Source organism: Phaeodactylum tricornutum, chromosome 14 (assembly GCF_000150955.2).
Source record: "Phaeodactylum tricornutum CCAP 1055/1 chromosome 14, whole genome shotgun sequence".
NCBI classification, from domain to species: domain Eukaryota; phylum Bacillariophyta; class Bacillariophyceae; order Surirellales; family Neidiaceae; genus Phaeodactylum; species Phaeodactylum tricornutum.
Genome location: NC_011682.1, coordinates 29,448 through 56,358, shown reverse-complemented (window position 1 = coordinate 56,358; position 26,911 = coordinate 29,448). Strand labels below are relative to the sequence as shown.

At 49.4% G+C, this 26,911-nt stretch overlaps 11 protein-coding genes across 11 annotated transcripts; 5 read left to right on the top strand and 6 right to left on the bottom strand.

The window, feature by feature from the left end:
- Window positions 1–1,222: 1,222 nt before the first annotated feature.
- On the bottom strand, window positions 1,223–6,421 carry PHATRDRAFT_47538 (predicted protein; the record flags this gene model as incomplete). Its single annotated transcript, XM_002181798.1, has 2 exons — window positions 1,223–6,380; window positions 6,415–6,421. 2 exons carry the CDS (start codon window positions 6,419–6,421, stop codon window positions 4,192–4,194), a joined length of 2,196 nt encoding a protein of 731 aa, XP_002181834.1. The 3' UTR covers window positions 1,223–4,191.
- A 1,275-nt stretch (window positions 6,422–7,696) lies between these two features.
- On the top strand, window positions 7,697–8,767 carry PHATRDRAFT_37779 (predicted protein; the record flags this gene model as incomplete). The annotated part of the gene is made up of 1 exon (XM_002181955.1): window positions 7,697–8,767. One exon carries the CDS (start codon window positions 7,697–7,699, stop codon window positions 8,765–8,767), a length of 1,071 nt encoding a protein of 356 aa, XP_002181991.1.
- A 656-nt stretch (window positions 8,768–9,423) lies between these two features.
- PHATRDRAFT_54757 (predicted protein) lies at window positions 9,424–10,701 on the top strand. Its single transcript, XM_002181954.1, has 2 exons — window positions 9,424–10,555; window positions 10,592–10,701. Exons 1-2 carry the CDS (start codon window positions 9,476–9,478, stop codon window positions 10,622–10,624), a joined length of 1,113 nt encoding a protein of 370 aa, XP_002181990.1. The 5' UTR covers window positions 9,424–9,475; the 3' UTR covers window positions 10,625–10,701.
- PHATRDRAFT_47536 (predicted protein) lies at window positions 10,666–11,765 on the bottom strand (the record flags this gene model as incomplete). The annotated part of the gene is made up of 1 exon (XM_002181797.1): window positions 10,666–11,765. One exon carries the CDS (start codon window positions 11,763–11,765, stop codon window positions 10,929–10,931), a length of 837 nt encoding a protein of 278 aa, XP_002181833.1. The 3' UTR covers window positions 10,666–10,928.
- A 1,406-nt stretch (window positions 11,766–13,171) lies between these two features.
- On the bottom strand, window positions 13,172–13,935 carry PHATRDRAFT_47535 (predicted protein). The gene has a single exon (XM_002181796.1). The coding sequence runs from the start codon at window positions 13,711–13,713 to the stop codon at window positions 13,246–13,248; it is 468 nt and encodes a 155-aa protein (XP_002181832.1). The 5' UTR covers window positions 13,714–13,935; the 3' UTR covers window positions 13,172–13,245.
- Window positions 13,936–14,498: 563 nt separating this feature from the next.
- Window positions 14,499–15,668, bottom strand: PHATRDRAFT_47534 (predicted protein; the record flags this gene model as incomplete). Its single annotated transcript, XM_002181795.1, has 1 exon — window positions 14,499–15,668. Exon 1 carries the CDS (start codon window positions 15,660–15,662, stop codon window positions 14,499–14,501), a length of 1,164 nt encoding a protein of 387 aa, XP_002181831.1. The 5' UTR covers window positions 15,663–15,668.
- A 759-nt stretch (window positions 15,669–16,427) lies between these two features.
- On the bottom strand, window positions 16,428–17,282 carry PHATRDRAFT_37774 (predicted protein; the record flags this gene model as incomplete). The annotated part of the gene is made up of 1 exon (XM_002181794.1): window positions 16,428–17,282. The coding sequence occupies one exon, from the start codon at window positions 17,280–17,282 to the stop codon at window positions 16,428–16,430; it is 855 nt and encodes a 284-aa protein (XP_002181830.1).
- A 678-nt stretch (window positions 17,283–17,960) lies between these two features.
- On the top strand, window positions 17,961–19,188 carry PHATRDRAFT_47533 (predicted protein; the record flags this gene model as incomplete). The annotated part of the gene is made up of 2 exons (XM_002181953.1): window positions 17,961–18,584; window positions 18,658–19,188. The coding sequence occupies 2 exons, from the start codon at window positions 17,961–17,963 to the stop codon at window positions 19,186–19,188; spliced, it is 1,155 nt and encodes a 384-aa protein (XP_002181989.1).
- A 539-nt stretch (window positions 19,189–19,727) lies between these two features.
- On the top strand, window positions 19,728–20,907 carry CDS1 (phosphatidate cytidylyltransferase; the record flags this gene model as incomplete). Its single annotated transcript, XM_002181952.1, has 1 exon — window positions 19,728–20,907. The coding sequence occupies exon 1, from the start codon at window positions 19,774–19,776 to the stop codon at window positions 20,905–20,907; it is 1,134 nt and encodes a 377-aa protein (XP_002181988.1). The 5' UTR covers window positions 19,728–19,773.
- Window positions 20,908–21,094: 187 nt separating this feature from the next.
- On the bottom strand, window positions 21,095–24,252 carry PHATRDRAFT_47531 (predicted protein). Its single transcript, XM_002181793.1, has one exon. The coding sequence runs from the start codon at window positions 24,099–24,101 to the stop codon at window positions 21,324–21,326; it is 2,778 nt and encodes a 925-aa protein (XP_002181829.1). The 5' UTR covers window positions 24,102–24,252; the 3' UTR covers window positions 21,095–21,323.
- An 859-nt stretch (window positions 24,253–25,111) lies between these two features.
- PHATRDRAFT_47530 (predicted protein) lies at window positions 25,112–26,761 on the top strand. The gene has a single exon (XM_002181951.1). The coding sequence runs from the start codon at window positions 25,347–25,349 to the stop codon at window positions 26,622–26,624; it is 1,278 nt and encodes a 425-aa protein (XP_002181987.1). The 5' UTR covers window positions 25,112–25,346; the 3' UTR covers window positions 26,625–26,761.
- The last annotated feature ends 150 nt before the right edge of the window (window positions 26,762–26,911 follow it).

Below are 26,911 nucleotides of genomic sequence, written 5' to 3'. Positions count from 1 at the left end.
ACGGAAATGCGCGTACCTGTCAATGGAAACCAACCAATAAATTTTTTTGAAACGTAAGAGGAGAGTCACATACAGCGATAATGGAACGTAGACGTCCAATGGAACGACACGATACTTACACCTTCCGACAGTAGGAAAGGAAGCCAATTAGTAAAGCTGGGTGCGCTTCCGCGATATGAGAACACAATTCAAACTGCTGACTATGGGTCCTCGGTAGACTGGGGCCAAACCCGCGCGAGTCACATGGGTTCTAACTAGAGGCTATCAATTTTAGAACTTGCCAAGAAGGGTTCGGGAATTGGATACCGGCGCGCGTGGACGGAGGCCCTAATAGTAAGTGATTGTGCGCACGCGCACGTGCTCTGGTACCAACGGAAGAATACCCTAGTCCCACCGACCGTCCCTGCGTTTTGCAAGAGTACGGAACCGTAACGAAACGCTGGCTGTAAGTATTTTTTGTAATTTTGGAGGAACCACTTACGAAACGGGTTTTTCCCCATTAGGGCGAGGGTTCGAAGCGTTTCATGTGGGAACTCCGGATCCCAGAAAACGTAATTTGGTAAGGCAATTATTGAACCCGAGTCGTGTGCCTTCGGAATCCTTAATTGACTACGAAATAGTATTACGTTGAGAAGGAACGGAGCCCTCCAATAGGAAAGAACGATCGCCTGTCGACGCTCCCGCTCTCATTACAATTCCCACGAGGCCGGGTTCATTCATGTGGGTTCTCATCTATGCCAGCAGGTACGAAACACAATCGAGATCGCGTTCCCTCGTTCCGGGATGGCCCTGCCCTCCACGGCTCCCACCATTCGGAGTGACTTGTGAACTCGACCCACAGAGACCACAGTAGTCGAAGGCGTAGCCGTAGCCAATCACTTACACTAACTAAGTGGGTAAACTACCTAATCATCGCGTTGGCAGGCTGGCAGCCAGTGAATGCTACTAGGGCAGCATTACAGTTAGTCGGATTCTTTGACACAGTTCGGACGAGAACGCCAGCCCTACACCATCAGCGTCCAGATTCACTAGTAGTCTCACCGTTCCTTCCGGATCGTTTCGTTCCGGAAGCAGTCCCATCTCCAACGACCGAGACGTCACGGACTACCGCTTTTTCGCTGCCAATTGTACGGCAAACGCACCAACGCACCGCTAACCCTCGTGAGTATCACGAGAGGTCCAATATTCACACCAATCCCAATCATCTGTAAACACACCACAATTGCTGTATCCCATTGCAACATTTTGGCACCATGGCACCACCTCGCCGTCCCTCGATCCTGCGTTCGCGCCGTGCCCGTCCACAGGAAGATCGCGGAGTTGCCGCGACCGCGGATACGACTCCTGCACCTCTTCCTCTGGCTACCGCGACGCCTCCAACAACCGCCGCCGCCGCCAACACCACCACTTCCTCCTTTACACCGTCCAATCCCTTCTTCCGCACCGGAGGTCATCCCGGAGATCTCTACCGACAGCGCGTGGAGAGCGGCAGTAGCGGAGACGACGACGACGAAAGGGATGGTGACCGACACGCTCCGCACGGAAACACCAGCGTGGAGTCGTCCGCGGACACGGGTAACGCTTCGCCGACTAGCCGCATCCGCAGCATGACCGATACCAACAGCACACTTCTCCACGTCACCGCGGCAATCGCAACAACACGAACGAATCGCCTCCGCTTGGTGGCTGGCTCGCTATCGTCAGCAACAACAGCGTCACGGGCAGGAAGGTCGCGAGCGGATACCCTACGAACGAGATGTCGGTATACACAGTCCCGAGTACGACCATACCGCCGACGTTGGCACCAGTCCACACGAGCAGTTTATCATTAACGCTGTCCTCAACAGCTCTGAGGCGGATGGTGGCATCACGGGACCCGTGGATGTCGATGCCTACGGGGATGCGGCGGCCCAAGCCGTCATACCCGATACGCACAAACTGTCTTTCGAAGTCGAATCGGCACCCTGCAATGGCGATGACACCGACGACGACAACGACACTTTACCGACTCTAGACGATGGGGCTTCCACGGTTTCCAACGCCGCTTCCGAGCATACTCCCGTCATTAGCAACAATAGTCGCAAAATGCGATCGCACCCACATCCACCCTATCACGCTACCATTTACGACAGCGACGAGGCCACTTCCAACTACAATTTCGGTGCATTGGGCTCAATTCACGAAGTTAGCCCCACTGCCCGCGGGAGCGACGACAGCGCGGCCGAAGGCTTCGGGACGTCGCACCGACAGAGCACCAACTCATACGCGTGCTGTTACGGTTTCTTCAACCTTCGCTCTAAACAAGGAAAGTTAGCGTACGCCTTGCTCTTGATACTCCTCCTGGCCATCGCGACCATGATTGTTTCGGTCACGACGGGATTCACCAGAAACAGTAATGACCCGGGAGATGATGCGTCGCAAACGAATCTTAGTGGCGACTCTTGGTCCAATATACAGACAACGGAACCCACGGCGTCTCCAGCGATTGCGTTGGCGGCTGGCACCACCGCAGCGCCAACTCGGTACGTGCGAGGGACCCAAGCCCCTTCTGTGATCGACGTTGCTGCCGGTACAGACGATACTCCTACAGCAGCGTCGGATACTGGCGCCCCAACCAACAGGCCGACTGTTCGTCCCACGACTGTCTCGTCTACGGCACAGCCCTCCATCGCACCCTCCGCGCTTTCCACGACGTCTGCTCCCACCGCAACGCCTACGCAAGCTTTAGAAAATTTGCAATTGTCACCCTTGGGTAGACTGACGGGTCCGGCACCGAACGGTATGTTTGGACAAGCATTGGCTTTGTCGCGTGACGGTAAAGTTGTGGCTGTTGGCGCTCCGGACGTGGCCAACAGTGACAGTGCGGCCGGCGTGTTGGCTCGTGCTGGATTTGTACAGGTATACCAACGAGTTCAGGACCAGTGGATACCAAGAGGTAGCGCTCTTCGGGGAGACGCGGCCCAGGATGCCCTGGGTTCAGCCGTGGCGCTCAATGCGGATGGATCCATTTTGGCTGTTTCGGAACCGAACGACGACTCGGGTGGCGAGCAAGCAGGCGGTATCCAAATATACCTTTATAACGAAGCGACGGGCCAGTACGCGCGAAGGGGAAACCGCATCATAGGACTCTCTTCCATGTCTTACGCTGGTGTGGGTGTAGCTTTGTCGCAAAACGGTCTTCGTGTGGCAATTGGTGCACCTTACTTTTCTACACCGGAATTTCGGTTCGCCGGACACGTCGGGGTGTACGAATACAGCCCGTCCGGCAATGTATGGCAAATGATGGGAAGCGGTGCGCCTTTGACCGGGACAGGAGATCTGGATTGGTTGGGCTCTGCTGTTGATCTTTCGCCGGATGGAAGCGTAGTGATTGCTAGTGCCCCTCGGAACACCGGTAGCACTGGCTATGTCCGGGCCTGGCAATGGGACACCTCCACGCAAACCTGGACAGTACTTGGCGGCCCCCTCGACATGGTCAACAGCGATTTTGTACCCTCTTCTTCCGACAATCGCTACGGCGCTTCCATCGCCCTTACCACCGTCGGAGACATCGGCGGAGATACAGCGACGTTCCGTGTTGCCGTGGGCATTCCGTGGAAGACCGTCAACGGTCAACGTAATGCTGGCATGACGGTAGTGTACGAGTATAACCAAGCCTCCAATGGTTGGAACGCTTTAGGTGATCCTATTGTCCAGGAAACGCCCACGGCCAACGATGAAGCTGGTTCTGCTGTGTCTTTAAGTCAAGGTTTGTTGGCAGTGGGAGTTCCCGGTGCCAACAGCAAAGTTGGGGAGGTTCGCTTGTACCGATACCCACCCAGCACCAGCACAATAAACACCACTGATGTTTCTTCATTATGGCAAGTGCATTCTGTATCTTGGACCGGAGAAAGGCCTGGTGACGATTTCGGTGTCGCAATTGCCATGGCCAGTAATTTCACGTTGGCTGTCGGATCCATTGCTATTGAACGGGGAGAAGCTGGTTCCGTGCTCTTGTACGGGCTAGTACAACAACCTGCGGTAGGAGCAGTATCAACGACTGCAGAAGACACTGCATCGTCATCAACTACGGCGATACGGATTCCTGGTAAACTTTAGACACCTCCGCCCGCTCTAATATATTATCAAACGTGCAATTCACAGCCAATCGATCTCGTTGTTTAAGAGAATAAAAAGATTACTTCAAATTTCTTAGTCGTTCTTTTTGTTCTCGGGTGAATGCTCCCACGCTTCCTGCTGCGATCGAATGTACTGACGCCGCTCTAGCTCATCGACTACATCTTCTGGTACGGCTGGCACAATCGCATACACGAGCAAGCCGGTTAAAACCAGGATCCGCTCGAGTCCAAAAATCAAAAACACAAGCAACCAACCCTTTTCGTGACCCATATCTGTATAGCCCTCCTGCACATGAACGTAAAATGAAGGCAGGTAGTGCACCAACTGGTCAGATGTGAAACCCGCGATGAGACAATTCGTCAAGGCGCTCGTCCAAATGATACAAGATGCCAAGGTTTTCCACATACCCGAACCAGAAGATCGAAAGACAGCTGGTCGTTGACAACCCTGGGTTAGCTTGAAACAATCGGAACGAATCTCCACCCAATTAGCTGCGATGCTAATTAAGGATGCCAACGGATAGGCTGACGCAAACAAGGTGACGTATCCGAGCTGAATTACAATCTCCATATAATCATCAAACTGATCGTAGGTATCCTTATCGAGTTCGTCCATTAATATGTCGTGGGTGGGAATCACCAGGAGGGACTGCATAGGATTCAGCTTTCGTTTCAAGTGATGCGCCGCATTGAATCGCTGGATCAGTATGGGGATAACGCACTCTAGCAAAACGCGCCGGATTGTATCAATCTGGAAAACAGCAATCAGCTCTAGACGGAGGCGCTCAACGTCCCGCTCATAGAACGCCAAATAGAAGAGTGCGACGTAGCAGTCGAAGGCCTCAAACAGGAATCGCTTGAGAATGAGTGAGTTACGGTGACTACTCTCCGTTTCGTGGTTTTCCCAGCTTGTCAATCGTTCGGCTATTCGACGGTACAGCAAGTTCAAAGAGAAAATACATATCACGTGCCCGACTACCGGAATATAGCCGCGTAGAGACAAGGCGTCGAAGACTTGGCCCGGTTCGGACACGAATGCCAAATCAGCAATGAAGAAAGGATGTGGACTGTTTTTGGTCCAACGAGTGGGGTTTGACTTCGGGCGAATGTAGCCTTGTAAATTGAGAGACAATATCATGACAGAAAAGGCAACCGCCAGCATAACCGAAGTTACAAGCGCACTTCCAATATACTTGATTCTTCTTTGTAACGGCTCATAATATGTCTCAACTTCCCCCGTTACGGGGGACTTCCGTAGGTAGCCCCGAAACTCCGGCCGGACGGCAAAGAACTTCTGACGCTCGTATTGCGACAGCGAGAAAGTACCCCACTGATAGGCGAGCCTGTGTTCGTGGCGTTCCCAAAATCTTAAAAACAATACGGCCCAGAGAAAGGTGACGAGACCGTAAAAAGGAGTGTATTCATCCGTGTCAATGGTATCTCCCCGGTAACAGCGAATGATATATACCAGCAGACCGAGGATACCAGGGAAGAATAACCAGCGAGTCAAAAATTCCATCCAGGCAAAATAGAAACCAATTTCCCAACCGTAGTAGTCTTGGATTAATTCAATAGGTAGATCCAAACGAGACCAGGGCCACCACGTTTTTCGAAAAATTTCACGATTTACGGCAGGAACCGGCACTGGAACAACCGCATCGACCAAATTGTACGTGATCAGAACATGCATAAGACAGGCACTCTGAATTCCATGTTCGTGAAGTTTGCGGCGGAGCGAAGCCGTTAAAAATGCCAAGCTCCCTCTCGAAGCCTCTTTTGAGTCGTCAAAGTCCACCAAATATTTTACGCGATAATTAGTGTCAAACAATTGGGACAAGGGAGATGAAACTTGCCCTGTTTTCAATACATGAACGCGATCCAACAAATGCCTTATTAACAGTGCATACTCAGCAGCCGTAAACAAACCTTGTGCATCACGTTGGGGCGGTTTGGTGAGATCGCAAAACCGACTGCGGTGCTCTCGGCGAAAGTAATCGACGACCCGGCGACGACTGCCAACCGTTTCCTTCATCAGGTGAATCTTTTCAGCCTGTATCTCCAACGTTTCCATCTTGGCCGTTATTCTCAAAATCGTGGATTTTCCCATGAGTTTGTGACTCGACAAGACGACAATGCCGTTTTCCGCTAAACGAGATTGGACCAGGTGAATTAGCTCGTCCGACGCTTGGGGTAGAAAACGAATCTGCAGCAGCGGTGTGGTTTCTACTTCCGGTAGGACCATATCTTCACGTACCAAGCTATCTGCAAACTATCAATAGCATCAAGCTATACGTACAATCCATGATTTGCTCTCATGTTGATGCTTCGTTGTAATGTAAGCGAAAATTGTGGTGACACCAAAATCTGCTGCTTGCCTTTGCCTTGTCCAAATGGCTTTTTCACCGGAATTGCATTAGCAGTAAACTCTGGGTCGCGTTTACAGTGAATCACGACTGTGATGAACGCCTAGAGCGTAGCTGGGCTCGTACCTCCCGTTTACTGTAAACTGCCCCTATTCGACGGTCAAACTAACAGTAACCAATTGCTCGCAACAGTCTAGATACAATCAGACTTTGCAGACTAAAGAGGGCCACGTGATCAAAGCATCTTAATATTAAGCCGGCATTCAGCTATTGCAGGCCAGCACAACGGAGACGTAACGCCGGGAAGCACCAATCGAATCGGAAGCTGTAAGAGCAAAAGAAGTTGAGGCATACTACCTTTCACCATTGCAGCTATACGAAATAGTTTCTGGTTTGTACTCCGTTTCGAGTGGCAATTTTAAGGCACAAAGCAAAATTAAGAAGCTATAGATCCACATGGAAGCCCATGAGATACGTGGATTCCGCGGTCTTCCACAAATGCAAGGCGCGGGGAAGGAGCCGGATAAGCTGGCATCCGCATTGAGCTGCTCAAGTACGTACGCAGCTGGCGCTGCTTTTTGAGTGAGAGAAGAAGGGTAGGTGGTCCTTGAGCAAGATCGCACTGTGATGTCCATATGACCTGGTCGTACCTAACGACTTTTTCGCCTCGCCAGAAGCCGAAGTCCTCACTGACCCGGACAAATCCAGTGAAACGCACAGCGGAAGAACTTAATGTAGGGTGTGGGCCAATGTAAGCGCGTAAAACAGCGCTGCAATCATGCCACCATCATGCCAGTATAGCCGCTGGAAATATGTTCCGGTAAGACATGTTATTACTGGGTTTGACTAGTCTATGTAAATAGATTGCTCACTAACAGTAGAGCGACCCGAATTGGTCCTATAGGCACCCTTATTCACATTTTTATATCATTCTGTCTTTTTGGAAAATGACCAGCCACGTCAGTTCATTTGACAAAAGCTAAACACAACTTCGGAGTCTTTGACGTCCAAATCCTTTAAACAGTCATCAAAGCTAATAATTCTGTGGTTCTGGAGGGTCTTTCTACGGGAGTGTCATCTTCGGACGCAAACAGTATTGGAATTTGAGACTCATTGGAAAACCAGTTGCGAAACGCAATCGTTCTCACAAATTTACTTTTTCAGCCAAGGAAACGTCCTAGCCGCAAACCAAAAATATCAAAAACAAGAAGCACAATGAGCCGTATTCCACTTGAGCTCCAAGCCATCTTTGTTGCTTCGAACAAAGGAGAGGAAGTACACAAGCCGCCTTCCAATAGAGCTGCTTTCAAGGTGTTCAAGAGCATCTTCGGAGGCTTTGGGCGACGTAAGCGATCCACCGAGAACAAAAGAGAGAATTTGAAGCGCATTGCAAGCCAGAGCTCATTTGCCACAGTCAGTACTCTCGGGGTGGATGACTTTAGCGGCAGCTCCCACAATGAGAACAACGAATGTGCCCCCGTTACGCCGCACGAACACCTGGAAGTTTTATTGAAGGCACGTGGCTACTGTACCGAACGCTATTCTGTTCTTCAAACCGCATTCTTCAATCGACCTACACCCCTTCAACTCGCTTCATACGATACCAAGCTTATACAGCTCATCAAGAGCCAGGATGAGCAGAAAGTTCGAGAAATTCTTGCCAGTGGTATCTCACCTAACGCTTGCAATATTCATGGCGAATCTTTGATTCACAAGGCGTGTCGATTAGGATATCACCGTCTCGTCCGGGCGTTCACCGACTTTGGCGCAGATCTCGCAATCTCTGATGCCCAGGGACGTACGTTGCTACACGACACCTGTTGGGGTGCCCGACCTTCGTTCCAAACTTTTTCTCTTATCGTTGATCGCCAACCAGAACTTCTTTTTCTAGCTGATTGCCGTGGTGCCTGCCCCCTCGAGTATGTTCGCAAGGATCACTATGTTTTCTGGATTGAGTACTTGGACCAAATAGCGGACAAATATTGGCCTTCAACTCAGTCCACACCCAAACTTTCGTATCTGGTAAAGCAAGAGCCGCACTCAAGACAGATTGGAGAACCAGGAAATGCTCTCTCGTTGGAACTTGCCGCAATGGTTGCGTCGGGAAGACTGAGTCCAGAAGAAGCTACATACTTGGCAAAAGGAGACGAAGAGGATTCAGTCAGCGGTGAGGAGGATTCATTGAGTGACGACGACGAATCTACGTGGAACGAGGAAGACAACGAAGACGACGAGCTACTTGCTGACCTGTGTGGAATTCACAGTCTATCAAGCATTCCCGTCTAAGGGATGGAACGACCTATACTCGGTTAGTCTGACCAAGTGATAGAGTATCTATAAGGAAAGTTGAAAAAAAAAATTTTGCTCATCCTAGCGAAGATGTTGAAGATGATTTGTGACTACTATTTCGTTGCTTTTTCGGATTTGTTCCGTCAGATTTGTCGAGTGCTTTCCCGGACACGAAACGTTTGTTTGATATATGCATCGAGAAAATGTAAGGATTGTAAGACTTCATCCATGATGCAAGCTATATCACGTAATCGTACTATTCCTCACGGTAAATCAAATCCTGTCTCACTGTCAATAAGGACAAAAAATCTGCTTACAGCGATCGGTACCTAAAATATCTCTAAAAAAATCTCGATGTTACTTTGCTACTGAAGTCGACATAGAAGCACGGTCTTTACCTATCCGCGAAGGCCAATCTGGCTGGGAATATCTCCCTTAAATGATGTGGCCACGTATGCAATATAGACATAATCGTCATCTGGGGTGATTCAGTGGAATCTATTCGGCATCAAATTACTTATTGAAACAGATTGAGAGAACAGAAAGTCATTGTCCGGAATGGCCATAAAAGACTGGATTGTGGTACACAGAGGCGAAAAAGTCTAAAACAATCGTGAAGAAATTCGATGGGGCTCTCACATTTTTGGCTTCGAAAGACGGAAGAGAAAGCGTATCCGACCCCCTATCGCCATCCGCAAAGTTTACATGAGCCGCATTCCTCTGGAGCTTCAGGCAGTTTTTCTGGCCTCAAACCAAGGTGAAGAAGTACACAAACCCCCTTCTAATCGCAGCGCATTTAAACTCTTCCAGAATCTTTTTGGAGGTTTTGGAAGGCGTAAGCGAACGAAGCGACCGAATTTGAAGAGGCTCGTGAGCCAATCTTCGTTTGATACTGTTGGAACTGTAGTCAATGAAGACCTCAGCGCAGACACTCCTTCAGATCAAGAGGTGGAGAGCGTTCCGACCTCACCTCACGAGTTCTTGGAATCCATTCTTAAGTCTCGGGGCTATTGTACCAAGCAATACCCTGTCCTTCAATCAGCTTTCTTCAATCAGCCCACCCCTCTCCAGCTTGCATCTTACGATGTAAAGTTGATCGATCTTCTCAAAAGACAAGATGAAGAAAAGATTCGAGAGATTTTGTCCTGTGGAGTTTCAGCGAATGCATGCAACATTCACGGAGAGTCTCTTATGCACAAGGCCTGCCGTATGGGCTTTCATCGAATTCTCCAGATCTTTATTGATTTTGGTGGAGAAATAAAAATATCGGATGCTCAAGGTCGCACGCTGTTGCACGACACGTGCTGGGGTGCCCGGCCTTCCTTTCAAGCATTTTCGCTCTTGATTCAACGTGAACCGAGCTTACTCTTCATGGCGGACTGTCGAGGGGTTTGTCCACTCGACTACGTCCGTAAGGATCACTATATTTTTTGGATTGATTACTTGGAGTGTATTGTGGACAAGTACTGGCCACCAGTCCAGTCCGCTCCTTTGCCACCAGCCGGGATTCATCAAGCAGCGCACTCAAGGCCGATGCCGGATCCAGAAAATGCTTTACCATTGGACGTGGCGTCCATGGTAGCGTCCGGCCGACTCACACCTAAAGAAGCGCTCTTTCTTGCCGCCGACAATATTGAGGATGATGATTCTTGCTCCTGCAGCAGCGATGATGAAGGAAGCAGCGACGACAATTCCGATTCCGAGTCAGACGACGATTCGTTCAGCGACGATGACGAGAATTCTTTAATTGATGAATTGGAAGAAAAGGAGCTTCTGGCGGACCTGGTAAGTATGCAGAAGTATTGTGTGATTCCCGTTTAGGCATATTCCGTGGTAGCTTTCCGTTTGGAATGAGTTCATAGTGTACATTGAGAAAAAGGCATTCACATTAGCTAGAGAGAGCAATGAAAATTTTAGGACTTTGTAAATCTATTGGTTCGAGCCGTATGTATCGTCCTAGATATACTCGGTGTACAAGCCCATTTTGGGGGCAGCGGGGCACAAAAACGGGCTCATACGCTGAGTATTATCTATGACAATATATACGGCTTAGCCATTTAGACACGCACCACAAGCCTGTTCCGAATTTTGAAACAGAAAAAGAAGCGTCCCAGAGAAAGACGCTACAGAAGTGTTGTACGCTTATCATTTCCACGCGTCAGGTTACGTGGCCAGCTGGCAATGGGACCACGCTACTGAAGCCTCCATCGACAAAAATAGTTTGACCGGTAATCCCCGTGCCTTTATTGGCCAGAAAGGCAATAGTATCGGCCACTTCTTCCTTCGTCACTGCTCGTTGTAAAGGAGATTGAGATGCCGCTTGCTGGTGTAGCAGTGTAAAGCCGGGAATGCCTTTAGCCGCCTGGGTCCTCAAAGGTCCGGCCGACACGGCATTGACGCGCACTCCTGTTGGGCCATACTCAGCAGCCAAGCCGCGCACCAGAGCTTCCAAGCTCGCCTTGACTGGTCCCATAATATGGTAGTTGGGTACAGCCCTGACCGCGCCGAGGTACGTGAGGGCGGTGATGGATGAAGAGAGCGACCACGATGCCGGGATATCGGGGTCTCTTTTGGGCAAGAGCGGCAAAGCGCATCGGGCCGTTTCCAGAAAAGAGTAGGCAGATATATGCTGCGCTTGTTGGTAGGCCTCCCACGAAGCATTGCCGAGTGTTGTCTTTTCAAAATTAGCGTACGCTATGCTATGAACGATGGCATCAATTTTATAATCTTCCTCATCGCCCAGAGACTGGGGATGCCTGCAAACAGGGGTAGCGCTTTGTAACACCTCCGGAATGTATTCTTGAAATAATCGAGGAATGCTGTCATCTTGTTCGACGTCACAGGGAAAACAACCAAGGATTCTAGGATTGTCTGCGGTCAGATCACGCAAGGCTCGTGCCACGCGCTCGTTTTGGTACGTGACGATAACCTCGTGTGATTGCGTGAGTGCTTGGACGGCGGCCCAGCCGATCGAGCGTGGATTTGCCACGCCCATGACAACCGCAACCTTACGCGACAGCACTGCCGGAGCACCGCTATTCATTCGAAATATTCCTGTCAACGATTGAAGGCAGGAAGTGAGAGAAAGGAGAGTGTGTTGGTTTCCTCGACGAGAGACGAAAGAGAGACAGTAAACAACATGTTTTGATACTTTCAAGAAACCCTCGCCCTACTACTACTACTACTACTACTACTACTACTACTACTACTACTACTACTTTCTTCTACTCCTTCACAACGACGCCTTGGACAGTTCGATTCGGGAGTCGAACGCCGAATACGACTGGCCCGCTCGTCACTTCTTTCAAATTTTTCCTCCGAAATACTCCTCACACGTTGACAAAACGAGGTTGATTTCCGCTTCCACTGGGGAATTGCGAAGCTTACTGGGTCTCCCTTTTCCAACATTCACAAATGCAAGCGTACCCCAAACACTCGTTCTTCTTTTCGATCAGCACTGCACAGCCAAGCCTAGACACAGTCTGGCGACGACATTCTCTAGTCGCACAGGAGAATCAGCCGCATCGGCCAAGCATATGTCAACACACGGCTTTCCGTTGTTGCAATTCTTCGGCCGACTTGGAGACCCGTCTGAATAGTGGTTTGTGAAAAAAATGAGTTCAAAAAACGCGCATGGCGGAGGTCTTTTTTAACAACAGAGCTACCGTTTGGTGCTTGTCAAGGATTGTTTGATTCATTCTGCTCCAGCGTCGACTGGTGTTCCCTTTCTTGTTTTGCACAGAGGAGCATGGCACCCTTGTAGCAGTACTCAGGTACTTGCGGAATTTGCGTTTTCTCTTACTATTAGCAGCTTGGATTCCCAACCGCTCCCTAGAGCTATAATATCAGATATTATCGGAGCTGTGAGCTGTGTTCGAAGCTGTATTTGGAACGGAGACTAATTTACCTAATCTCGAGCAATTGTGATACGCACGAAGCCTTCTCAAGGGAATCTTACAAGAAGATCTGAAGTACTTTACATGGCAGCTATGCAAATGACTTCGAATGATTGGTCCTCAAAACTTGCTGCCATTCCGGGAACTTATACCAAATCGTTGCATTCACGGGGAATCACCACTTTGCCGACGTTTCGACCGACATGCACGCCTGGCACCGACTTTTTTGCAGTCACCGTATCAGTGCCTACTACCACCATTAATTGATCACTATTTCTCTCGGAGTCCTACCCATGGGTTCCTTCCACAACCATTGTGGTGAGTAATTTGGGCTTTTGAGGGCCCTTGGGCTTGTGGCGTCTCCCGTCATTCAAATGGATTGTGCAAACTTACGGCTCGTTCGCGCAAAAAGTGCCCGCCGATAAAGAAAGCATGACAAGAACCACTTTTCTTACAATCGCTCATTCTCCACGATTTCGGCCCCGGGAAAAATAAAACAACTTTTCTTCACTAATAATATGCTTTTTACACATTTTTAGCTTGGTGACTTCTTCAATTCAAGCCATTCGTGCTTTGCTGTTAGCGAAATAAACCAATGACGGAATTGAGCAATTTCACGGCGTACAACCACTCATTTAGGAAATGCAATGCGAGATATTGATGGAACAAAGCAATTGACCAAAAGACAATTTGATAGCTCACTTTCTGGGTTTTATGCCGGAACCAAAGTTGGGCGACAAAAGCGGCCATCCAGCCGCCCAGAAGTTCCAAAGCGTGAAGAGTCCTTTCAGGGGTACGCCATCCTCCCATCTCAGGGCTTTGCTTGTCCCATCCGTAGACCACGAGCGTCATCAGCGATATTGAGAAGAAATAGCCCCATACCCACCAGCCAAGTCCGAGATGCAAGATACGGGTTGCTGCGAGCTTGAAGATCGCGCATAGGGGAAAATAACTGGTCACAAGAAAGATAAACGCGTTGCGAACATTTCCGACGACGATTCTGGTCCGCCAACGGTTGCGATGATCAGGTCGACGAATAACTACCATTTTACTCAGCAATCTAGATTTCTCAGTCCCAATGATGCATTCCTGTGCGAGGCCAGTTAAATATAAGGCTTCGAGGCCTGCTTCTTTTTTCGACTAGCTTGTTGCATGGGCTCCAATAGCCATGCAAAAATGGTGACCGTCTCGATAGGAGTTGTTTCTATGCTGCTTGAGTTCGTAGACTGTGGTAAAATCTGATCGTTCATATTGCCTCTTTCACAGGCATCTTGAATATTAAATGTGAGAATAACTTGTCTTGCAACTGTAAAAGACCAACTCAGAGTCAGTCGTGATTGACTGTAGCTGTAAGTATCATACACTTAAACTTCAAAAATATGAGTAGTACTAGAGCGTATACAACGAGTTGCATAGGTATTTACATTCGAAAGGCTGCTTCAAACGATATGTCTTGTCGCGAGATATAACTAACTGTAAACTTTCTTTGCCAATTGCACAATCCGTAGGAACAGGAGAGAGAGCTGCTACCATCCTGTGTTAAGGAAGCGCAAGTGAGTGGATTGTCTGGAGTGATGTGGCGAAAAGAAAGACATATTAAGGCGAAACATGTATTGCATAACACCGAAGCTAATTAATAGACAAATGTATGTAAGAAAGGTTTTAACTTTTTAGGTTGACAGGAATGCTGATTCCGGAAATGGTAGAGCCAAGCTCACCCAGCAGCGTTTGGACGCTGCTTATGTTACACGCAGGACAAAGTACTTCTATTCCCTGAAGGAACTGGCTATCACAAATGCAACTGTGTAAAGGCGTTGGCAGAGACTCAGTTTTTAGACGATTTGGACAACCAGATGCAGCGCATCCTGTTCTTTGGTACTCTTGCTGACGAGAACCTCTTTTTCTCTAGCATGGGCGAGTCCAATCTCAGCTAGGCAATCTTCTTCGGGGAAGCAGTGGAGGATGGCTCGAAAGCCGATCAAGCTGAGAGCGAGCATGCCCAAGCTGGGTAAGACTTGCTGTTCCAAACCAAGCGCAACGTTCATGAGAATCCAAGCGGCACAGATTCCAATCAAAGCACAAAAGACGTAGTGTGCTTCCATGCGCAAAAAGACACGCTCCGTTTCGAGCATATTGTGCTCTTCCTGATTAACCAAGCAGCGCAAGGATGCACAACCAACAAAGGTAATGATGACGGTGGAGATGCTCCAAATTGCGGCAAAGACAACCATGTTGTCGATGACTGGAGTTGTCATGCTGTCTGTCCACAGCAAGAAACTCAAAAGGAACTGAGAACAGAGACCAACCACGAGTCCGAGGGTCGCCGCCAAGAGTTGGTAGGTCGGCATGAGAGCTTGGGTGGAGGAGTAGATTTGCCGATCTGCCGTTCCGCTGAAACTATGACGACGCTCTCGAAAGCGTGCGGTCATGCAGCGAACAAAAATTGCGTACGCGATCGAAACAAGCCCGAGAATCGACAGGGTATGGGCATGCGTCGGAACTTGCAGATGGAGAAAATCTACCGTGAACCAACTGGCCGATACGGCAAGCAATGCCCCGACAATGTGGTGTGCTTCCAAGGTAAATGCAAGACCTTCCTCCACCGGAGTTTGCTGCTGGGTAGAAAAGGCGCGGACCATACATATCATGACGGAGAACACCATGACGCAGGTCCAAAAGCTCCACTGTAGACTAAAGACAACGACTTCCCATGAGGCTCGACCGACGACGTCGTCCTTCCACATGGTTTTCGCCAAGAGGTATTGGGACGCAAGGGCTATTAAAATGCCGGTTACGAAAAAGAGAGCCTTGAGACGGGTCACATTCATGACCGATTTGGCTGGAGCGCTTCCCAAAAGTGGTTTTTCGAGAGTATCGTCATCCGTGGAATGCGAGAAGGAGACGATATCGCTATCCTCAAGAGTCTCGACAATTGATTCCGATGTAATCTTGTCATTCAGAGGGACAGCGGCGTAGATTGCTGTGGCGGATGTCATGGTTTGTACGAATAAAGAGAACGAAAAAGTGAAAATATGAGCAGCGCACTGAAACCGGAAAAGGTTTGACGCTATCCAACCACTAGGGGGTAGCATCTGGACGCGCTAACGGTAGCAGTAGTAGTAGTAGCTATGGATAGTGGAAGAAAGGAACGGACAGATTCGCGTGATGTCCGGCGATAGGAACGATCTTTCAAAATCAATCAGTTCTTTTTAAAATATAAGCTTCTTATAACATTTTGGTATATACAAGGAAAAAAGACTTGTGGATAAAAGCAATGATCGTCTAAATGTTCACATTTCCTGAAAATGTCGCAACCGCAATCCCACGATCGAAGTGTTGTTTGCGGCGCCGGTGACACCCAAACAAAACCGCGATGAGATTTAGTCGTGAACTAGACGTATCCCAGCGATTTGGATTACCTGTGACTGCGACTGATAGTGAAAACTATCAGCAACTATCCGGCTCATGGTTGTACTTGAACAGAGCTGCCATACTGTTAGCTAAGCATCCAACGCTTCCGATGAATGTCTAAGCAATCAGGAAGGGAGTTTCCTTCACCACAAATTGACAGAGTGCAGCATCTCTTTTGTACATGCACAGTCATTTTGTTGTTTCTATTATCAGCGCGACTCGAAGTCTTACAGTGTCTGGAGGAAGGGAATGTGCACCGTCCAAGGTAGTGGCGAAACAACAGGGAGGTTCCGCTTGCTGCACTGATACCATATTGCTAGGTGGTTTCCAGAAATCCCCGGAGATCCACTTTATACAAAAACTGTCGGCAGAATGGTACCTTTTCGGAGGTGCCGTTGCTGCGCATTGTGTTCCGATGGTTGTGACGGATACGTAGGGAGACCGAGACGACCACACCACGCCATCAAGAGTGCCCAAGCAAGCGCCGTGATCACGGTTCCACTAATGCATATCCACGACAAGCCGTAGGAAATGTCGGAAACTGCGCAAGCTGCGGAGAATCCCAAAAATACGCCAATCGCAAATCCGTATTCCGTTCGGTGCAGATCCATCGGGGATGATGATGACGACGTCGAGGAACGTGTTTGGTCATGGGCTTCATCGCATTCCTCTTCTTCATATTGCTGCGATACCGTGACTGTCGTCAGGTGGGTAGAGTCGTGCTTGGAGATCCACTGTAAGCGATGGAAGAGGGCAGAGAAAACAGCGTATGCAGTCACACTCGTCACGATACTCCAGGCCAGGGCAAAGGCGAAGATCGACAGCCTTGTCACAAAAGTGCCTTCTGGCAAGACGAAAAACAGGAAACGATCTTGCAGTCGCTGGAGGCACTCGAAGCCTCCTACCGAGAAGAGCACCCCAACGATGGCACCGGCGAGAAAGGCAACAATGCTGACAGCAGCAGAAGAATTTGCTGCAGCACGAGCAGTGTTCGAGGACACGCTATTGGTTGTGACAGGGCACAAATCATTACTATCTGGTAGAGATAGGCTCAGTTTTTGGGAATCGTTGTGTTTCCGGTGGCCAGTATCGGCCCAGTACGGGGAGTGACAAGCCGAAGAAGCGATTCGTAATGGAATGGCTACGTAAACGGGCTTGCCACTGCGAACATCATCACAAACTTTGTTACTCGACGTATTCGACATTTCAGTACAGCGTGAGAAAGAATCGCTTGGCACAATGTTGGTCCAAAGAAAATGATACCTTGGAGAAGGCTCGGGAAGAAAATGACAAAAAGGGGGGCGGAGCGCCTTGGACGTGTACGCGGATGATCGATCCGTACCGGGAAAAGGTTGATGCCGAGGGGGTGTATGAGCGATCAAACCAAACGGGCGCGCAATATTTTTCGTGTCGTATCCTTAATTAAGCATCGTTTGCGACTTTTATTATTATGTCGTAGGCTAAATAAGCCGTTGCTTGAGATACTAGGGTCACATAGAGGTTGAATGAGTCGATCCATTCTGATTTTGTAGGAGTTTAACGCTGCGCTTGGTTACTTGCAATCGAACAAGTAACGCTTTTTATGAGTCAATACTACAGCAACTCTCATGTTATGGAACAGATAGAAAATCAACAGTTTTTCCGTTTGTTGCTTGCCGGACAATGAACTCAATCGGTAGTCCAAATTGTGATACATAGTAATCTCCGACTGAAGCTCGTACCGTTATTCTGGATGCGCTGTTTCTGTCTCGAGCTTTCACTCTGGGATTACCCATCTACCGACAGGTAGGTGCTCCTCTCTGTCAAAGGCTGCCTCTCAACACTTCGATGGTGGACGAGACGAGGCTTGTGACTGTGAATACTCTGATCATTTTTCTATCACCATGAACACCAATTCGCAGAGGAGCAAACAATCTCCAATCAGTTTTCGATTTCTAATACTCATCGTTGTGTTTGATATCACATGCTTCATCCTTGCCGTTCGTGGCCTTCACAAAATGGAAGGCTCCTACAACGACTCTCGTAAAGCACACGTCGTGCCAGTTTTCCGTCAAAGGATAAACGATACTGGCGATTGCACAGACAAAGAGCTACTACTTCAAATTCTTGCCGACGCTCTGAAAAACGCGTCTGCTACAGAAGACCAAACATACGGCAACTGCTCCGCTTTGCCCGCTTGGCAAGAAGTGATCAAGTTGTACGGGTCCAAACCTGTGATCTTGGGTCTGGAGCACTGCGCAGCTTTTCGCAACAATGTCACCCTACAGGACCCGCTGGGTGGTCTGAGAGTCGCCGGGTTTTACAATTCGGGAACCAACGCTTTGGAACAAACACTTTTGAGAAATTTGAACAACGCGGATACTGATGGCCGACAAGAGCTTCCGACCGTAGTACCTTGGTCTAAGCACAGACCGCTGTGGACAGCCAAAGAATCATATTTTCTTGAACATCGCCATGTTCTACCTGTCGTCGTGGTTCGCGATCCGTATCGATGGATGCAGTCCATGGTAAGTGAAAGTTGTGTTTTGGTTTTCCCAAAAGAAACGGTGTCGCTGCTTTTTCTCACTTTCCTTTGGTCAGTGCAAAACCCGGTACGATTTGTTTTGGCAAAGGAACCTCAGACTTAACGGAATTGAACACTGTCCCAATCTTGTCCCTTCTAGCCAAGACGAACAGAATTTCAACCAAAATCGTTCCACTTTTGCGGTGTGGTTGCGCAATCCTATTCAAAATAGCACGCACGATTCGTTAGCGGCCTTGTGGTCTAGATGGAACGGTGCGTATTTGAATACGAGTATTCCACGACTAATTGTACGGATGGAAGACTTGATTTTTCACGGGCCGGAAATGGTGCAAAAATTAAGTGAGTGTGTCGGCGTTGACCGGACCGATCCTTATGTCTTCCTTACCGAAGCTGCCAAGTCCCACGGACGGTCAGCGGATTTGGCGACCGCCATGATCAAGTACGGTCGGCGGGATGGCCGCTATGCTGGAATGACGACGCTAGACTTGGCGTACGCAAGGCATGCTTTGTCAGGCGATCTCATGCAAGCACTACGTTACGAATACGATGATTTTTCGCTGGACGCAAGTCCAAGAATTCTGTGGTAATTTAAACTTGGATGAATTCACATTGAACCTGTCAAACCAGTTCAAAAGCGATTGGTACTACCTACCGTCTGTTACATGAAGCGTTGTGTTTGATTTTGTTGCGTGTTCCTTCATTCATGGGGATCCCTTGCGCTGTCAGCACGAAGCAGTAATTAATAAGGTGAGGGATACGATGGCTGTTTCTCCCTCTTCACAGTAGACCGACGTCCTTTTCCTCAAGATTGTAAAAAAGAAAACTGCCGCGATAGTCTAGAAGACCACTGTAGCTCTAGCTAGTGTAATTACGATGCAGAGCAAAACACAAAGTATACCGTTATCTGCTTGAGCAGGCCAATCTTAGTCTGTCGTACACGTGACAGACACTTGACCGGGGTTTTCACGTTATATGTGATTTACGAGCCCTCCCCTGATATTGGGCTTCGGGGTTCAGCATATGGCAGTGAACAACCGTCTGGTATGTTTAACCTTTTTTGATAATAAGAAACAGTGATGTTTAGAATAGCATGCAACAAAGACCTCCGTGGAAAAAGCACAAAATATGCCGCCCGAACCGTTCTCAATCCATTTACTCTTAGCTCCCGCACCATGCCATCGCCCCTTTTGTTGTCTCCTGCTAAGAATATGAAGAAACTTTGGGAAGACCTTCCTCGCCGCTTGTTAACGATTGGAGTCGGTGTTCCGGCGCTGTGGACATGTTGGTCGTACTCCACCTTCACACGATGCTTGTTTTTCCAATTCATTCATGTACTAATGTGCATCGAATGGGCAATGTCCCTGAGTCGCATGAAGACAAGATGGACTATCTTGTTCACCGCTACTTCCTTGAGTCTGGCCAATATTGAATCAGATGCTCTGTTCTTGACCTGTCTCGTTCCACTTGTCGCGGTCTTGACACTTTTTCTTCTTCCACAGCAAACACAACAACAATATGAATGTCATTCACAGTCAGAGACTGTGAAAAACTCTAGCACCGAAAGGATTGCAAATAATTGTCTTGCGAAGAAGAATGATGATGCTGGCTCCGAGCGTCGAAAGGATGTTTCGATCACACAATCCAGTACATTTGGATCGTCCAAAGGTCCAGATGAAAGCGCAGGGCTACTTCAAATCAGTATCCTCTTGGGAGTACTGCTCTTGACCGTTCCCAATCGGACGTGGCTGCAACTTTCTCAATTAGACTTTACGTACACGGTCAATGTATTGTTTTCCGTTTGGAACGGCGATACCGGCGCCTTGATTGCCGGACGCCTCTCTCGAATGCTGCGAATACAACATCATAGTGTCGACCGGACTAGAGACTCGGATGTCGCCCTCCCATCCATATCAGCTCAACCTGAATGGCTACGCAAAATTTCACCCAAGAAGTCGATGACGGGATTGTATGGTGGAGTGCTTACGACTTTGCTCACATACGTGTACGTGATGCCCTTTTTTTGGAGCAGAATTGGAAACCGGCTGCAGTCAACGTTAGCCAGCGAATCATCACCAGCTATTTTTTACCCACACGAGGCGCCACGCCTTGAGCGGTACACTGTCGGAGCGTTGCTAGGTGTGGCCGCGATTTTGGGTGATTTGTGTGAATCATGCTGCAAACGATACTTTGGTGTCAAGGATACGTCCAAGCTCTTGCCGGGGCACGGCGGCATTCTCGATCGTTTTGATTCCAGCTTGCTGGCCGTACTCTTTTACCATTATTATGTTGTCACATACTCACTATAGTGGCGGGTTTCCTGAAAGACGAGATGCTTCTCTCGTTGCCGGTGAGTTGAGTGTCACGAAAATGTTGCGGCATCCCAGTGAATGAGCTGGGCAGCTAGATAAATACGTGGAATCGGTAGATCTCCGACTTTTGTGGCTCTATTTCAAGGAGAAACGCCCTGGAGAGTTTCTTGTCTAGCGCGTATTTCGATTGATGAAGCTGACTATAGAGAATATAAATTAACAACAAATCAAATTGGGCCCATTTCTGTGAGAGGAGAGATGGCAATCGCCTCTCGATTAAAGTTGGACTTTCTTGCACCACAACCATATACTAGAATGAAAAACAAATGGTGTCCGTTCCATCACCAAACCAACTTTCTGCGGCATCATGTTCCTGAGAGAGTTCTAACAAGGACGTCGTGCGCGGAGCTCTTTTATGGATCCCTCGGATTAGTAGTCAATGGCCCCATCATTAGGGGATTATCCCAAACAACCTTTTTCCTGTCGAACGTGAAGTAATAATAATTTCCACTCTTGGCATCCATCGCCTTGGCCCAACCTACTGCTAATAATTCCTCGTCCGTCGGTATGACCGATATGAAACTACTGGTCGATTCTTGCAAGGATAAAACAGCCGACTCGTCGTCCTGCTCATTCCGGGAAGACGCATCGCCTACGTAGTGTTGTCCCAATAAGGTAGATTGGTCTGGTACACTGAGCATGGTACTCGCGCCATCTTCGGAATAGTCCAACGAAAACTCGCTGCCTCTTTCGCTCTTGCGTGGACTACCACCGTTCAAAGCATAGATTGTGTTACCAAAGTTGCTCGCTGGAGGCCCAGGCTTCTGCCTTGGCACGTTTCTCCCTGTCGTCGTTTTAGATTTGTCAATAAAATTTCCTTTAGGCAAGAGCTCTGTTTGTCGTTGATTTCCCTTACCAGGTGCTTGGAATGAAGTATGTTGCAACCCTTTTTCCGCCTTCTTCTTCTGCCACCCTGAAGGCGCTTGTACGCCTGAGGGCCATTGCTCTTCCTCAAACCCACCAAACTCGTTTGCCCAGTCCTCGTCGCTGTAGAGGCCAGCTGTATTGGTGTGCATCACTGTGGTACCCGAAGCGGCGACGGATTGGGCGTAAGTCGACGCCACAACGGAGGGAGCGAGTTCTGTTGGTGAAGTATTGCCGTTAGGCTCAATTGAACGCTCACGGCTCAGTACACTCTCCGTCGAATATCGACTGCCGGCTTTCTTACTGACAGCTCTCCGGTCAAAGCATTCTTCCATTTTCTTTTCGTCATCCTGTTCTGTACTTTCCTGCTTCTTACCGTTCGCACTGGTTGGCTGCAAAAAGGATTTGCTTTGCGAAGCCGTATTCAGCGCTCTCATCTTACTGGTGGTCGAACCAACTTGAGGCGCTGCGGTGATGCCAATTGCTGAATGGTGTAACCTCGAACCCACTATACCGCCGCTCGATGTAGTCGCCTCGGTAGCGAGGAATCCCCCGGCCGACGGATCGTGACAACCCAAAGCTGCCGCCATGAGGGTGACGGGTTCCACCAACCGCGGTATCGGCGTTGAACTCCATTCTCGTCGTCTTGAATCCCATGATTTGGCCAGCACGTTGTGAAGAAGTGAGCGAGTCATTCTGGTCGTGTATGGCCTTTCAAAATTAGGACCAAAGTAGTTGGTCGGCGTTCCATTCCGGAGCAGATAAATCCCGTGTGGATGAGCAACTTCTTCCGGCTTTGTATCGCCAAAGGACAATTCCGGATCCAATGTTTGCGGTCCCTGGCTGCGCCAGTCATCAATTACACGTTCCGCCTGAGCAAAATATCGATTCATGTGCTTGACCGTCTTCCATTGGACTTGCGAAGCGATTCGGATTCCAAAGGGGCGGGGCATCCACAAAGCCCCGAGGCCGTGGAAGTATTCATAGCACTGATTGTGCATGAATTCGACGCACCAGTTATTCCACTCGTCCGGTGGAAGATCATCGTTTCGTTCACAGCCAAATCTGACCATTAGATCGGGCGGACTGTTGTTGGTGGCCGTCAGTGCTTCGGGTATTATTTCCATGTGCGGAATAAATATTTCTCCCGACGCCAAGGCATGAATAATTTGATCGACTTGTTGCTGGTTCTGACAATTAACGTGGAGGATGGGAATGTGGGACATGTCTACGTGAGGTTGCTTTTCCACCTTTTCCGTAGGTATCACTAACGGATCGACACCGCCTTTGGTGGTATTAGCGTGTGAAGATGATTCTGCGTGGGACTGCGCATCCGTAATGGTACCTTTTTCCCCACCACCAGCCTGCCACCCTTGGGCACTGGTACTGGACACATACTTGTAGGTTCGATCCTGCACTTCATTGAAATCGAAGGCTGTTTGTCGGGTGACGGTATCGGGGTGACCTACGGCGGCGTTGTATTGCGACAGACAGAGGGCAATGGTCACCGCGAACGGTCCGTCGGGAGCGGCCGCTACCGCACCTTTGTTGCTTTTCGGCGTGAGAATCTCGGTCCTGTTGCAAGCAGCATCCAGTGAAAAGGCGCTGTCGTGCTGACTGCCCAGGGTTGGTGTGATTTGCGAGGGATGCACGCAAACGTTGGCGACTGTGTCGTCTCCAGTGAGGGCGTAGGCGAGCGAACCGATCACGTTGGGTTGGCCTTGGCTACCGACGGGTCGCGGCGAGGCTGCGTTGCAGGAATCGCCCGGGCTCCGTGCAGCATGATTGGCCGCACTTTTGGATGCGCCCATTTGTGCTTTGAGTAGGGCTTTTTCGCGCGCCGTCATGGCGGCCGGAGTCATGGTTTTGGGATTGTCCGTGACTTCGCTCATCAGGGCGCGGGCGAGGAGGGAAGACGATTGATTCTGGGACGTTTCTTCCGTTGCGCGGTCTTTCTGTTGCTCTTCGGTCAAGCTCGAGGCGTCAAAAGGAAAGGAGGCACCCTTGCGCTCGGTCGGCGACGAGATACAGAGCTTGTCGGCCCTTTTGAACAGTTGTGTCGCGTAGGGAGCGCCCTCGTATTCCTCCGGATCGGTAGTGTCAATAGAACCACAGAGGGTCTTTTCCAAAAATGCCGAACCAGGAAATGACTTGTATTTGGTCTTGTCGTCATTGCGGGTAGGATCGCCGGCACCCGCTTCATTTTGGTCACCATTACCGTCTTCCTTGCAAAGGCCGTGTGCATCACTCGACGCGATGTTACCCATGGTTACTCAAACGATGTGGTGCGGATTGACTGCAGCCAGCGTCGATATTCGCAATCAAACGGCGGCTCGCCCAGTTGACCGGAAGGGTCCGGTCCGTTGATGAGCGCAAGAGAGGACGGAGCGGTATTCCGTACGCACACACGAGCACACAGTCTCTCTCTCTCTGTATAAACGTAACAACAAAGTCAAAGGGATTGTTTCTCGGATCCGCCGCAATCTTGGCGATCTCCGCGCGGGGAAATTCGTTTTGGCGGCAGGAGATAATCCCTTTGCCTTCGCCAGTAGTATTGCTGCTAGATAGGTTCCAATCAACTAACAGTAACTAACCAACTACCAACTACTAACTAACTGATTGTTGGGACGATGCTGAGCGTAAGTCGAGAAAGTCGGGTCGGCGACGATGGGAAAGAGAACACGACGTAACGTGCCCTGCTCACCGGTGCGACTCTTGTTCTAACCGCTCGAAATCGGATACGTCCAAGTTGCGCGAGAGCCGCGCTTTCACCCTCTCTACCTCTTAGTATAACTCTCTCTATATAGAGGCAACACCAACACACAGTTCGCTGGACTCGTGTGGTGTCTCGCATGGTTTCAACCCTGTGCGCGTAACGAAATTTTTATATACACTCGCGTATAAACAAAATTTATGATTTTTGTGTCGTGTAGAGTATAAAGATCCTACGGATTTGTATTTGAACAAAGCTGATTTGGTGCGAGGACTCGCCAATATTGGGGACCCTTGCTATTTTCGCGCATCTGCTCAAATTCAAAACTTGAAATTACTCTTCCCCAAACGTAAAAGGGGTATAGTGCGACAGGCTTCCCGGAAGACTCACAAACATATTTAGACACACCGGACAGATAGATATAAGGATTGTTCCGTTCCGAGCGGTGGGGGACGTTACGCGGTGCCCTACTTCCAAATTTCGGAATCACGCGCGTTGAAACGGATGACTTTCGACCGTGCTCGTGTGCGCCGTGACCGGTTTCGTGACACACACGCGCGTGTACGTTTTTTTGACAACCCCCCGAGTCCTTTGGACTGCTGCCAAGATTCAACGAAACGTTCCGCGAAAAAAAAGAACGAAGCGGATATTCGCTGTCAAACCGGACTGCTCCTCACAAAAGTCTCCGTGCCGCGAGTATCTCTAATAGGTTGCACAAACAACCGGTGCATCGCACAAATACCTACACTATCCAAACATTCACTCTCGCTCTATCTCCTTTTTACTCTCTTTGTGTAGCATGGATCCCCAAGGCACCAAGCTTCAGTCCGTTTCCAGCCAGACCGTCAGCACCATGACGATCGAAACCGCCGTTCCCTTAGTAAGCACGGTCCCACAGATCCTTCCGAGTTCAACTCGCAAGACCGACGCCGGAAGCCAGCTCTTCGACAACAGCGACAACCAGATTCGTCAGATTAAAAGAATGGGCACTGCCTTGGGTATCGTTGTTGGTATTTTCATTCAGTTTGCTTCACTCGGGGCCAACTTCGTTCTGATGAGTCAAACCAAGCGGAACGAGATCGATTCCGTAGCCATCACTCACTCACTCTGGCAGCCCCAAGTCTTGGCCGAACACGGCAAGCAAATCGTCGTCGCCATGAGTTTGTCTTGGAGCTTTATCACCAGTTCTCTCGGTGTCGCCGTCTTGTGCATTCTGAGTGCGCTCCTCGTGGTCCCCGCCGCCTCTTTCGCCAAGACCAGCTCGTCCTCGGCGGCTCTACGTTGCCGAATGCGTACCGCCCTGGAACGATCCTACGCTACAGGAGCCTTGATTGGTGTTTGTCTATCCTGGGCCTCCACGGATATGGCCATGGGCATTCCTTCCCACGCCATACAGTCACTCCTTACACTCGTGGCCGCCTTGGCGATGGCCAAGCTGATTGCCTGCTGTTTGCCGGTGGACGACGACGACAGCAATGATGATGATATGGAACAGGGAAACGAAAAAAGGCAGTCGTTGGATTTGGAAGAACCGCTCTTGGAAAAGGAAACCGGGACGGAGGACACTACCGTGTCGTACGCTACAAACGTAAACCTGACGACACTCCAGGGAATTTTGATTGGATGTTTCGTACAATTCAGCTCGCTAGGAGCCAACTTTTTGTTGGAGCATTTGAGTACACCTATCGAAGCCGCGAGCGTACAAGAACAACATCGTTATATTATGATCTTTTCCTTGGCCTGGTCCATTGGTACCAGTCTCTTGGGCGTCGCCGTCTGGGTATTGACGCGTTGGATTCTGTTGACCGCGGCCGGTGAAACCGTGGACCAGGAATTGGCTGACGAGAGTCATGAGGAGCAAAATAGCGCCAAGAGTAAAATTGTTGAAACTATGGTGGACATGGAAAGCTTTTACTCCACTGGTGCCATTGCCGGTGTGAACATGGCCTGGATCGTTTCGGATTGGCTGTTGGGACCACAGTTGGCGTGTTCGACTATCTGGAACTGGGGGCTCATTATGGCGTCTCTGCTCTTGTGGAAGCTGTGCTTGCGAAACAATGCTGCGTACAACGAATAAAGGTTTTTGCGGCGCTACGCCCAAATGCCATGTAGTTTTCTCGTGTCTCCCTTCGAAGGAAAGCAGTTCCAGAATCAACGTCCCTGCATTCACTATGATCGGCTTTTATGAATATAGTTATATACCATTTCTGTCAATGTGTCTAAAGCTCTCACTGGAAGGCATTGTTGTGACTCTACTGTAGTGGACAAGGGTGTCAGGGCGCATCCAAACGCGGAAACAAGCCCTTTTGGAAGATTTGGGTGGAGTCAACCATAGGTCGCAGTTCACGGATTGACAATGACTGT

What these genes read in the sequence shown, in the direction of transcription:
- PHATRDRAFT_47535 (XM_002181796.1), bottom strand. Translation starts at nt 13,713, where the DNA reads ATGGTAGTTATTCGTCGACCTGATCATCGCAACCGTTGGCGGACCAGA.
- PHATRDRAFT_47530 (XM_002181951.1), top strand. Translation starts at nt 25,347, where the DNA reads ATGGATCCCCAAGGCACCAAGCTTCAGTCCGTTTCCAGCCAGACCGTC.
- PHATRDRAFT_54757 (XM_002181954.1), top strand. Translation starts at nt 9,476, where the DNA reads ATGAGCCGCATTCCTCTGGAGCTTCAGGCAGTTTTTCTGGCCTCAAAC. An exon ending in AGGAGCTTCTGGCGGACCTG is followed by an intron (nt 10,556 to 10,591) that starts GTAAGTATGCAG and finishes ATTCCCGTTTAG; the next exon opens with GCATATTCCGTGGTAGCTTT.
- PHATRDRAFT_47531 (XM_002181793.1), bottom strand. Translation starts at nt 24,101, where the DNA reads ATGGGTAACATCGCGTCGAGTGATGCACACGGCCTTTGCAAGGAAGAC.